Source organism: Hakea prostrata, chromosome 9 (assembly GCF_041222555.1).
Source record: "Hakea prostrata isolate BN-2017 chromosome 9, UWA_Hpros_2, whole genome shotgun sequence".
In the NCBI taxonomy this organism is placed as follows: Eukaryota; Viridiplantae; Streptophyta; class Magnoliopsida; order Proteales; family Proteaceae; genus Hakea; species Hakea prostrata.
In genome coordinates this window covers 8,405,184-8,417,510 of record NC_142608.1, presented here as the reverse complement: position 1 = coordinate 8,417,510, position 12,327 = coordinate 8,405,184, and the positions used below count along the sequence as shown (strand labels likewise).

General features: G+C 39.0%; 1 protein-coding gene across 1 annotated transcript; it reads right to left on the bottom strand.

Annotated features, from left to right (window-relative positions):
- Positions 1 to 7,225: 7,225 nt before the first annotated feature.
- On the bottom strand, positions 7,226 to 10,578 carry LOC149004486 (xanthotoxin 5-hydroxylase CYP82C2-like). The gene is made up of 3 exons (XM_089168466.1): positions 10,417 to 10,578; positions 8,544 to 9,605; positions 7,226 to 8,201 (listed from the first exon to the last, which is right to left on the bottom strand). Exons 2-3 carry the CDS (start codon positions 9,501 to 9,503, stop codon positions 7,575 to 7,577), a joined length of 1,587 nt encoding a protein of 528 aa, XP_089024592.1. The 5' UTR covers positions 9,504 to 9,605; positions 10,417 to 10,578; the 3' UTR covers positions 7,226 to 7,574.
- Positions 10,579 to 12,327: the final 1,749 nt, after the last annotated feature.

The following is a 12,327-nucleotide window of genomic DNA, read 5'->3' as shown; positions in this document are numbered from 1 at the left end:
ACCTCTTGACTCTTATGTGTACAAATACATCTTGACTCTTATGTGTAAAAACATCTCTCAGATCTAATAAACCGAGATATGTTGTTTTCTAAAACCTAACATGGTATCACGATAGCTTCTTGGGCTTGCGCCCTCGATCTGGGTTAGGAATGGCTTCTGTTTCTTCTTCTTCCGCTTCGTCATCCTCTATTTCTTCCTCTTTATTTTCCATGAACCTTGGTCATGGCTTACCTAAGCGATCTCAGTTTGTGCCTTTTCTCAGAGGCTATGATCTTTTTGGTTTCTTGGATGGTTCGTTCTCTCGACCAGCTCCAGCTGCAGATGGATCTAAAGCTCCGGCTGCTGCGATTTGGGATCGGAAAGATCAGTTGCTTCTTGGTTGGTTGCTTGCTTCCATGACTGAAGCGATTCTTCCTCATGTTACTCCTGCAGAAACCTCGCGTCAAGCTTGGGAGGCGTTGGCTCGTGTTTTTGCTCCATCTTCAAAGGCACGAATCCTTGATCTTAGGGATCGTCTCTTTCATGTTCAGCGTGGTTCAAATACTATTGCCAATTATCTTCTTGAGATTCGGACTCTTGTGGACTCGTTGCGTGCCGTTAACTCCTCTGTAGATGATATTGATCTTGTTCTTACTACTTTGCGAGGGTTAGGGGCAGAGTATCAAGATTTCTCAACATCGATTCGAGTGTCGTGGTGCTGGTCATCAGTGTATGACTTGTCCTCAGCGTTTTAATCACGCTTTTGTTGGTAAGCTATTATGTTCTACTGCTCTTCATGCTTCTCAAGAACCGTATGACTCTTCAATCTGGGTTTTAGATTCGAGTTCTAATAGTCATTTGACTCCAGATTTAGCTAATCTTGCTATTAGTGAACCTTATACTGGTACAGAAAATGTTTACATAGGTAATGGTTATCCTCTTGCTATTACACATGCTGGGTCATCAATTGTTTCTGTCTCTGGTAGTTCTTTTATGCTCGGTATGCTTGTGTTCCCCGCGTTAATTTGCCTTCGATTTCCGTTTTCGCATAATGATGTTCTTTTTGAATTTTCTGCTGGGCAATTCTTGATTAAGGATCGGCGGACTCTGGGGGTATTGTTTGAAGGACGAAGTTTCAATGGTATGTACTCTATTTCTTTTGCTGCAGTGTCTTGGAATCATAGTGCTCTGTCACTGAATAAGATCCATTTTTGTAAAAATAGTGGAAATGATAAATTGATTTGTAATTCTTCTGCTTTAATTGCTTCTACTGTTGATTGGCATCGTTGGTTGGGACATCCAGCATCTCAACGGACTAGGATGGTCCTTCATCAACTTGGTATTTCATCTTCAAACTTGCCAACTTGTGATGCTTGTCGCTGCTCTCATAGTCATCGTCTGCCATTTCAATTGTCTACAAGTTGTGCTAGAGGTCCTCTTGATATTGTGCATAGTGATCTTTGGGGTCCTACTCCAGTAGAATCTTTTGATGGATTTAATTACTATGTTGTTTTTGTTGATCAATACTCAAGATACAGTTGGTTGTTTCCTCTAAAACGCAAATCTGATCTTCTTGTTGTGTTTACACGGTTTAGAGCTTTAGTAGAAAATTATTTTTCTACTAAAATTTGTTGTCTTCCAACAGATGGTGGTAGTGAATATAAATCTTTGTTTCAGCTCTTGTTTGCTAATGGTATAACTCATAGAATTTCATGTCCTTATACTGCTGCTCAAAATGGAATAGCTAAGCGTAAGCATAGGCACATTTTGGAATCCGGACTTGCTTTGTTACTTCAAGCTGTTTTGCCTCAGAAATTTTGGTCTACATCTACTCTTACTGCTGTATATTTGATGAATCGTGTTCCTCTTTCTGATTCGGATGGCCACTCTCCATTAGAGATTTTGTTTGGCACTAAACCGGACTATGGTTCACTACGAATTTTTGGTTGTTTGTGTTATCCCTAGTTGCGACCTTATTCAGCGACAAAGCTCCATCCGCGGTCTCGGCCTTGTGTATTTTTAGGATATCCCTCTGCTTATAAAGGGTATTTGTGCTTTGATCCTTCAACTGCTCGGGTTTTCATTTCAAGACATGTTGAATTTGATGAGAAAATTTTTCCTTATGATTCTTTGTGTCAAGCTACAAATAGAGAACTCCAAGCAGCTTCGGTTTCTCAGTGGTTTGCTGCAACTCCAACAGTGGTGTTTCCTTGTTCTTCTGTACATAATACTTGTAATAGTCCTAATGGGCTTTCCCATGTACACATTAATGAAAATAATCTCACCCCTGTTGCTGCTGGTCCTATTGGGCCTTCTGATGATTCTACAGCTGAAATTAGGCCTTTAAATCAGTCTTCTATTGATGGGATGATGGGTTGTTCATCTGCTGATGGGCTATCTATCACTCCAATTAATCCAGCCCATAATCCAGCTCCTTCTAGGTCAGCCCGTTTAAATCCGGATTCACAAAATCATGTGTTAATACCATCTGCTTCATCTAAACACCCTATGACTACAAGAATGCAAACGGGTTCCTTAAAACCAAAGATTCAGCTTAATCTTAATGCATCAGTTGAGAATTCAGATGTTCCTACATGCTTTTCTATAACAGTTCAACATTCTCAATGGTGGTTTGCTATGCAAGAAGAGCTTAATGCTCTACTTCAAAATGGAACATGGGAATTAGTGCCTCGGACAGCCTCTCAAAATGTAATTGGATGTAAATGGGTCTATAGGATCAAAAAGAAAGCTGATGGATCTATAGAGCGGTACAAAGCCCATCTTGTGGCCAAAGGTTTTCATCAAAGACCAGGCTGTGATTTTACCGATACTTTTAGTCCTATTATAAAACATACCTCCATTCGGGTTGTTTTATCTTTGGCTATCTCTCGTAATTGGCCCATTAGACAATTGGATGTGTCTAATGCTTTTCTTCATGGTGATCTTGAAGAGACTGTTTTTATGGATCAACCCTCTGGTTTTGTTGATCCGGCTAAGCCTTCTCATGTATGCCTTCTTTGGAAATCTCTTTATGGTCTAAAACAAGCACCTTGGGCTTGGTACACCAAACTTACTACTTTCTTGCAATCTCAAGGATTTATTGGGAGCAAAATTGACACATCCTTATTCTTCTATCACTCTTCTACAGTTACCATCTTCGTACTAATTTACGTTGATGATATTCTTGTAACGGGAAGCCGTATAGGTGTTATTAGTTCTCTCCTTAAAGCATTGGCCACAGTTTTTGCTATTAAAGATCTTGGAGATCTCAATTATTTTTTGGGAATTGAGGCTAAGCGAACTTCTCAAGGCTTATTTTTATCACAACACAAATATATTTGTGATCTTCTCTCTCGAACTAACATGAGTGATGCTAAAGCTGTTTCTACACCAATGGCCTCAAGTAATACTCTTTCTTTGCACGATGGTTCTCCTTTGCCTGATGGAACTGAATATCGACAGATTGTAGGGACTTTACAATATTTGGTTACTACACGGCCAAATATTAGTTTTGTTGTTAATAGAGTTGCTCAATTTATGCATTCTCCTACGGATATTCATTGGGCGGCCGTTAAGAGAATTCTACGGTATCTAAAGGGATCCTCTACTTTGGGCATCTTTTTCTCCACTCAATCTTCTATGTCTTTATCAGCATATTCTGACTCTGATTGGGTTGGATGTCCTGATGATAGACGTTCTACTACTGAATTTTGTGTGTTTTTGGGATCTCATCTTATCTCTTAGAATGCCCGAAAACAACGTATTGTTTCCAAATCATCCACAGAGGTAGAATATCGTGCAATTGCGGCAGTGGCTACTGAACTTGTTTGGATTCGATCTCTGCTAGGTGAATTGAGAGTGTTTTTACCTTCTGCTCCTCAAGTGTGGTGTGATAATATTGGGGCAACCTACATGACAGCTAATCCTGTATTTCATGCTCAAAGGAAGCATGTTGAAATTGACTTTCATTTTGTTTGTGATCTTGTTTCTACAAAACAGCTTGTTGTTCGTTATGTTTCAACACTGGATCAGTATTATGATTTGCTTACAAAGGCTCTTCCAAAGATTCGTCATCATCTTTTATGTCGCAAGCTTACGGTTTTGAACCCGTTAAGCTTGAGGGGGTGTGTTATAGAGTTGCCACTAAGCATGCCAGGATTAGTTGTTGACCTCTTGACTCTTATGTGTACAAATACATCTTGACTCTTTTGTGTAAAAAAATCTCTCAGATCTAATAAACCGAGATATGTTGTTTTCTAAAACCTAACACTAACAAATCAGGATACAATAGCTTCGGCTTTCAAAATCATCTTTCAAACTGTTTCTTCTTCCATCAACAGGAGTCTTACTTCTCAGTAATACAAGGTTGCCTCACTTCAAGTCTGAAAGATATTCTCACACAATCCTTCACAGAGCAAGAAACTCAAACAACAATCTTCTCATCAAATGGGTTGAAAGCCCTAGGACCTGATAGCTTTGCAGGACTCTTTTATCAACGTTCTTGGACTCAAGTTAAGCAGGATGTGATCCAGATGGTAAATATTGCTTTTCATTTGGTACCTTTACCATGCCAATTAACAAGACCTTCATTACTCTTGCTTCTGAGGTGGATAATCTTAAATCAGTTGGTGACGATGTAGGAGCGCCAAGACCAGCTTAGCTTTTCTTGGTTGTTCTCCTTCCTATCCAAAGTACGATGACCTATGTTGCCAGTCCACCCCCGCGCCCACCTGACTTCACTCCGTCCCTCAACCCTCTTTACTAAACAAATCTACTTCTCCTGTACCCCGTGTGCCCTTGCCTTTTCCCGTTTTGCTTTCTTTCTTCTTGCCCGCCTCCCTGTGTCTCCTTTCTCTTTCCTCTCTTCTCCTTTTTCCTTTCTTCTTCTTCTTTCTTTCCTTTCCTTTTCCTTTTCTTCTCTTGCGCCGGCCCCCCGTGCCTCTCTCCCTTTCTCCCTCTCGTTTCTTTCCCTTTTCGTCTCCTCTCCCTCCCTTTTGGTCTGGCTCCTTCGCCTTCTTTTTCTTTTTTTTTCTTTTTTTCTTTCTTTTTTTTTTTCCTTTCGTCTTGCTTCTGCCCTCCCTTTGGGTCTGTCCCTTCGCTTCTCCCTCCCTTTGGTCTGTCCGTCTTCCTTTCTTTTTTCTTTTCTTTTCTTTTTCCTTTCTTCCTTCTGCTCCCTTTTCTTCTTTTCTTTCGCTTTTCTCTCTCTCACTTCTCTTCCTCTTTCTTGCTGTTTCTTTCTCTCTTCTTGCTTTCTGTTCGTCCCTTCCTTTCTTCGCCTGCCTCCTTCCTCTTTTGTTCTCCGTCTTTCTCCTTTCCTTTGCTCTGTTTCTTCTTTTCTTGCTGTTTTGTCTCTTTCCCCCTCTTTCGTTGTCTTTCTTCCCCGCGTGTCTCCTTGGTTCTCTTCCGCTCTCCTGCTCTCGTCTCCGCTCCGCCCCTTTTCCCTTTTTTTTTTTCTCTCCTCTTCCTTTCTCTCTCCTCCCTCGGTTTCCTCTCTCTCTCTCTTGTTTTTTCTCCTTTCTCCCTCTTCTCTCTCCTCTCCTCTCCTCTCCCTCCTCTCTCTCCTTCTCCTGTTCTTCTTCTCTTCCTTTCTTTCTGCCTCCTCTTTCTCTTCCTTTTCTCGTCCTCCCCTTCTCTCTCTCTCTCCTTTTCTCTCCCTCTCTTCTTTCCTCTTCTCTCCCTCCTTTTCCTCTGCTTCTGTTTTCCCTCTTGTCTTCTCTCTCTCCTCTGTCTTTCCTCTTCCTCTTCTCTCTCCTCCTCTTCTCTCTCTCTTTCTTCCTCCCGTTCTTTCTCCTCTGCTTTCTTCTCTCTCTCTTTTCTCTTCTCCTTTTTTCTCCTCTGCTCCTCTTGCTTCCGTCCCTCTCTTCTCTTGTCTTCCCTTCTCCTGCTTCCTCCTTTCCTTTGTCTCTTTCTCCCTCTCCTCTTTCTTCTCCTCTCTGGCCCCCCCTCTTTTCCTCCTCCCTCCCCCTCCCTGCTCTTTTTTTTTTACCTTGGGCTTCTTTTGGGCTCGTGCCGCTCTTTTTTTTCGGCCCCTTTGGGGTGTTTTCTCTGTTTTTTGTTGTCTTTCTTCTTTTCTTCTCTTTCTTTGGCCCCCGTTCCGCTCCCCTTCTTTCCCCTTTTTTTTGTGGCTTCGCTACCTCTGCCTTTGATGCTTGGCAGCGTCTTCCAAGGGTTTTCTCATTTTCTTTTTCTCTAATCAAGAATCTCTTCACCCATCACTGCCATAATTTTTGTCAATCCCTTTTTTCTTTTTGTGGACATAATTATTGTCGATCCTTTGGGCTGGGATTTAGATGAACTCAGTTTTTGTTAGGTTTTTTTATTAAACTATATTATCTATATATTAAGTTTCAAATTTTGTTTTTGCATTTCTATAATTTCTTGTTTGTTTTTCGGACCCTTGGTGTGTACCCCTGGTGGTTTCCCTGTCCCTCTCCTTTTTCTCTTCTCTTTCTGTCTTGTCTTGTCTGTTTCTTCTTGTTTTCTCTTCTCTCTTCCTTCTTTCTCTTTCCTTTCCTTCTCCTTCCTTGGGTTAAGGTCTTTGAATGGGTTAAAGCCTATTCATTCCAAAGAAGTGAATGAGAGTTACTTCCCCAAGTAGTGGGGAGGTTAGGTCAAGGGGGTTTATTCACATTAGTGGAGGAGGGACAAACCATTGATTCTCCCCTTGTGAGGAGGTGTGGTTTGGGCCTATATAAACCCAACCCTTCGTTGCATATTGTGTGAAAATTGAGACACTCCTCTCTCATATTATTTGTGTTACAAAGTTAATTTCTTTCTTTGAATTTGTCTTAAGTGTTGTGCTCTAGCTTTTGGCTCCTTGAAGGGATTAGAAGAACTACCTCATCTTCTAATTGGAGATTGCTTTATCTTGGAGGTGGTGGTGCGAAGAACCCTTGGTAGTAGGGTGCATCAATTACCTTAAAGATAGCACTCAAGGTGTGACTCAACCTCATTGGTCGGTAGTTCGTTCGGTTGCAACTTCAATTCAAGCTCTCCGGATTTGCTAAAGATCTTCATCTCTCAATTGTATATTGCAATTTCATTTGTGTGTGTTTGAAGAATTTGTAATACAATTACCCCAACAGTTTTAGACCTTGCAATCGTATTTCGTCTGAGCTCAATTCAAAATCCAGTCCCAGTTATAGTAGACATATGATATTACCTTACTAGCTCCCCAGCTCTTTTGTGAATTTTAATTTCTTTCGATTTGTCATAAATAGAAATAAGTTCCATAAGCTATACCAATTAAGCACTTCAAAAACTAGAGATAGGTGCAACAAATACAAATAGAAAACATACCAAAGAGAACATTGGATCTGTCACATACATATGTCTAGATACTGGCACCTAAATCAATCTTGAAATAAAGTGAAAATATCAGACCGATTCAACTTGAAGAAAAAACAATCCAAATCAAATTGAAGTCTTATTGGGTTGGTTTTGTTTTTGGCTTCAACAAGCATTTGGTTTAAGTTCAATTCAATCCAACCCTGGAAACCTAGTAAACCCAATAGAGAAGACTAAACATAAATCAAACCAAATAAGAGTAAAAGCACCCAATGGTACCCATTAACACGTGCAGTAACAAAACCTTACTACTCATAAAGATGAGAAGGGAGTCGAGGAGTGAGGAGGAGTTCCAAGGGTGTTTTCCTGGGCATGGTTAGGCCCGAACCTTTTTCAGTCATGTCCACAGGTAGATCATGAAGAGTTCCCAACTCAAACCCATGAAGTAAACATGCAAGCGTCATGTGCATGACCTGAAGGGCGAATGAAGTTCCCGGACATGATCTCCTACCTGACCCAAAAGGAATCAAATCAAAATTCTTTCCGTACACATCAACATCTGCATTGTTAATTAAAAATCTTTCTGGTTTGAATTCCAATGGATTAGTCCATATGCTCGGGTCTCGATGTAACTTCCAAGCATTCACTAGCACTCGGGTACCTGATCGAATCTTAAAGCCACCAACACTACAATCTTCTATTGCTTCATGGGGTAACAAAAGTGGAACCACAGGATATAGACGAAGTGTTTCCTTGATGATTGCTTGAAGATATAAAAGGTTCCCAATGCCTTTTTCATCGACATTCTTATCCTTGCCAATATGGTTGTCAATCTCCTCTTGGGCCTTTTTGAGCACCTGGTTATGGTTGAGTAGCAAGGAAACAACCCATGACATGGTTACTGCAGTGGTATCCGTGGCAGCTAAGGTCATACCCTGTGTAAGTATGCATTATAAATATGTGTTAATTACGAAAGAGGAAGATATTTTGGGTTTTCCAATGAGAAGATAGAAATAATACTTTCAAATCGGATGTGAGTGTTTTAAGTGCACAGTTAGTAAATTCATAGTCAAAAATTATCAAAACAAACAGGTTTTGACTGCTTTGATGTTTGAAATGGTTGCAGCAACAACAATAAAAAGCAAATCTATTGGCATGCTTCTTGATGGTTTGTAGATTTTAAGGATAAGGATTCTAATGGCTAGCTTTTAAGAATGAGTTAGAAAGAGAAAATCATAGTTGCCGAGGTAGAAGAGGAGGATTAGGATATATCATACCATACAAGTTGCCTTGACAACTGTATGCCGGTGGTGACCATGGAACTGAGCATCATATTCTTCAAGGTTCGATAACATCACCTCCATGAAGTCAGGTTGCTCATGATGATCAGAATCATCTTTTTTTCTCTTTTGCAGATGTTCTTGGAGCCAGCTCTCAGAAATCATGTCCATCTCCTTACCTATCCTCTTCATGGCCCTTTCCTCCCCTTTGAAGCTCCATATCCAGCTAAGAAAAGGAAGTGCATCTGATGCAACTGAGACACCAGCGAATCTATGGAAGTCAAGTATAGTTTTCCGGATCCTTTGAACCTCCTTGTTGCAGTCTTCTCCCTCTTCAACCACACTAAAATAGCGCTTTCCAACAATCATCTTGAGAACCATATTCATGGTTAGATCACGTAAGAGTCTACTCATTTCAACTTTAATCGGTTTATCACTCTTGTTCTTCACCCAAAGCCCATATAAATCCTTCATACAATTCTTGATTTCTGCATACTGAATGTGCTTGAGTAATTCAAGCCTTCTGTTGGAGAGTAAATCAAGCACTAACCACTTGCGTACCTCACGCCAATAAGATCCATAAGGTGCAAACCCAAGCATGGCATAATTGTAGGTCAAGTGGTTACCTGAGGCACTTCTTGGACGGCTTGCAAGGGCCTTATCGGTGACAGTGAAGCATTCTTTCACCATTTCTGGGGAGCTGGTGACAAGTGTTTGATGAACACCGAATCTGACAATGAAGGCTGATCCGTGCTTGTCAGCCATGGCAGCAAGCGTTCGGTGGAGAGGCTGAGGAGTTGATAGTTGGCGAAGGTGACCTATTATGGGCCATGCCCCAGGTAGCTCTGGTGCCTTGCCCTTCTTCCCATTGTGGGTGTTCTTTGCGAGGACCCGTAGATAGAAGATAGCTAAAGCAAGCAGCCCAACTATTGGTAAGAGTTGCACCAAAAAACTCATGATTTGCTTTTGAGTTTCAAATTGTAGCTAAGAAGATGAAGATATATAGGATCATTCATGCCTCCATAGCCCAACCATGAGGATTGACTTACGCTGTTTAACCTGCAAAGTCAATTTTGAATTTAATGCAAAGATAAGCGCACTAGAGTGGGCATTTATTGTAAAGTGCAGAGACGAGAAGAAAATCCACCAGTCTTCAAGTAGGTTTTGAAAGGTGGGGGCCCGCCTGGAATCAACTTGACTAGTTGGTTTGGCGAAATGATATCCTTTAGAAAAATTCCATCACAATTTTGACTTCGAATTTGGAAAACTAATATGAATTATGATTACTTTAGAAAAACGCATACACAACAGGGAAATCTTTTCAATTTCACAAAAGTCCTGGTGATAAAATTGGCGAGGTGCATGTACCATTCTGTTTTTTGTTTAAAAAAAAAACGAAAAAGAAAAAGGGCGAATCTGATGTGGAAGGCTTCGCCACAAACAGTCTCCCAAGCAGTTTTCCTGTATGAGCCTAATCCAAGCAATTTTTATGTTTTTTTGGTAAGAGCACGGTAAAACATTTCGGTGAATTTTGCTTGATTTGATGAGTTGCAATCCGAAACACTTATCGAAAAGTGAAATTACTCAATCTTGCCGGAAATCGCCAAAAAATAGTTGGACTGGCAAAATATCGGAGATAATCGTCGTTGAACCTAAGAAATGTTGTGGGAGATGGCATAAGATACACTCATACACCATTAATTTTTGCAAAACCCATTACAGAAAGATCAACGACAAATTCCGAAAAAAAACAACCAAGAATCAAGAGGGGAAAAATCAATCTTATTTCACCCACTTGATTGTTTTGCTTCTCGCAATCGCACCAACATTAAGAACGTATTTGCTTGTCATGGAACGAATACCAATTTACCATTTGAAGGCTAGGGCATCGAGTGCAGCTCGTCTCCATGTTAAACTCGTTGGTGAGATTCAAATCCTTCCTTTGAAGTTTGAAAAAGAATAAGATGAGTGTCATCAACAGTCTCTCACGATCGTCTCTTCTAATCTGAAAAATAAAAGTCTCTTTTGCAGTTTTGCCTTCCATCACTAAACTACTCAAGTGAAGAAGATGAAGATGAGTTTTTGGCATTTCTCAAAAGGATGACTATGAGATTAAGTTTGGCATTTGTAGCCACACACATGGCACTTATAGAACCATTAAATTGTATAAAAAATAAAATAAAATAAAAGACTAAAAGTGAAAATGAGTTGACTAGTTGTGTATGAACTATTATTTTATCATTTTTTAAAACTTTTAACTGACATTTTGTAGGTAGGGTGTGTGTCAAGATTTTGCCGATTCGCCAAGTAGCTAACTGATGAATTCGGGCGAAATTTCTTACATTTTTACATTTTTGACATTTGATTTAAACTATTATGTATTTCTAGAATTTTAGGCTGAAGATGAAAATCTTTTTGTTTTATGAAGATAATTTAAGAAGAAGCTATTTATATGCGGCATGCAACAACAACAATAAGAAGTTTTGTCCCAAGCAAATGGGGTCGACTAGATTAGTACATACATAAATTTAATATTCATTAATAGGAAATTTCCCAGATCTATTGATTATGAAAAAACATTTATCTAACTAGATGTTTTTGAAAAACTATTAACCAAGTGGATTTTGTTTTTGAAAATAATTATCAAATCTCTAATTTAATGTTAATTTTTTTTTTGTTAAGTAACAATTTACTTTGAACTACCCAAATTAACTTCGAGTAAAGTACTTTCTATATATACAAATTTAGTTGTTATTTTTTATTCTTTTAGATAACTTTTTTTCCTAATTTAATTTATGAAAGTTAGTTACACAATCTCACACACTATTCAAAATTCTCTAAAAGGGTAAGTAATATAACTAAATTTATATATTAAAAAACACTTTACTAGAGGGTAGTTTGGATAGTTTATAAAAAAATATTGATTAGGCAAGGAAAAATAGTACTAAATTAAGGATTTGGTCATTTTTTTCAAGAATAAAATTCATTTGAGTAAAAAAAAAATTAAAACCTCTTAATAGAAATCTTTTTCAAAATCAATAGATCTAAGAAATTTTCCCTATTTAATATGGCCGCACTACTGATTAAGGGAAAGAAATCCGCTGACTCTTGAAAACGAGACCTAGTAGCATTCATAACTTGGAACAAAAGGCCACCTCGAGCTCAGGTTAGGTATATCAGCCCACCTCTGTTTGCTAGTCGAATGAGATCGAACCCCTCTAGCTCTCTTCCTTGTCCTTTGAGATTATGATGAATTCTAGGGTTATTATTACACATACTTACTTAGTTGGATGAAACTCAAAATTTAAATTCAAATTTGAATTTGAATTTCACCAACTCTCATCCTCATCTATCCACCTTGTCTTCCTTACTCGTACACCTTATATTTATTATTCATACTATAGATAATAAATTTATTGTACATGCCATACATAGCAAATAGTACAAAATGTACATACAATAGATAACACATTCTTGTATTGTATAAATAGTGGTCATTCACCACACATTAGTCAATAAGAGAATTTTACATTCTATGGAATTTCTTTCCTAATATGGTATCAACCTAAGATCATTCTTGGGACGTTCTTGAGATTGCTTTCCTCATCGTGGCTGGTGATGGATCCTTCTGTGTTTCATTTACTACTGATGTTTCTTCAACCTCTGTGTCGCGTTTGGTTTGATCCAAGAATTATCATTTGGTAAATTTGTCAGGTACTATTGTTTGTCAAACCTCAGCTAACACTTGGATATTGGATTCAGGTGCAACTGATCACATCAC

Coding starts and splice junctions, on each gene's coding strand:
- LOC149004486 (XM_089168466.1), bottom strand. CDS start 9,503: ATGAGTTTTTTGGTGCAACTCTTACCAATAGTTGGGCTGCTTGCTTTA. Junction 8,202..8,543: donor TTGTCAAGGCAACTTGTATG/GTATGATATATC, acceptor ATACTTACACAG/GGTATGACCTTAGCTGCCAC.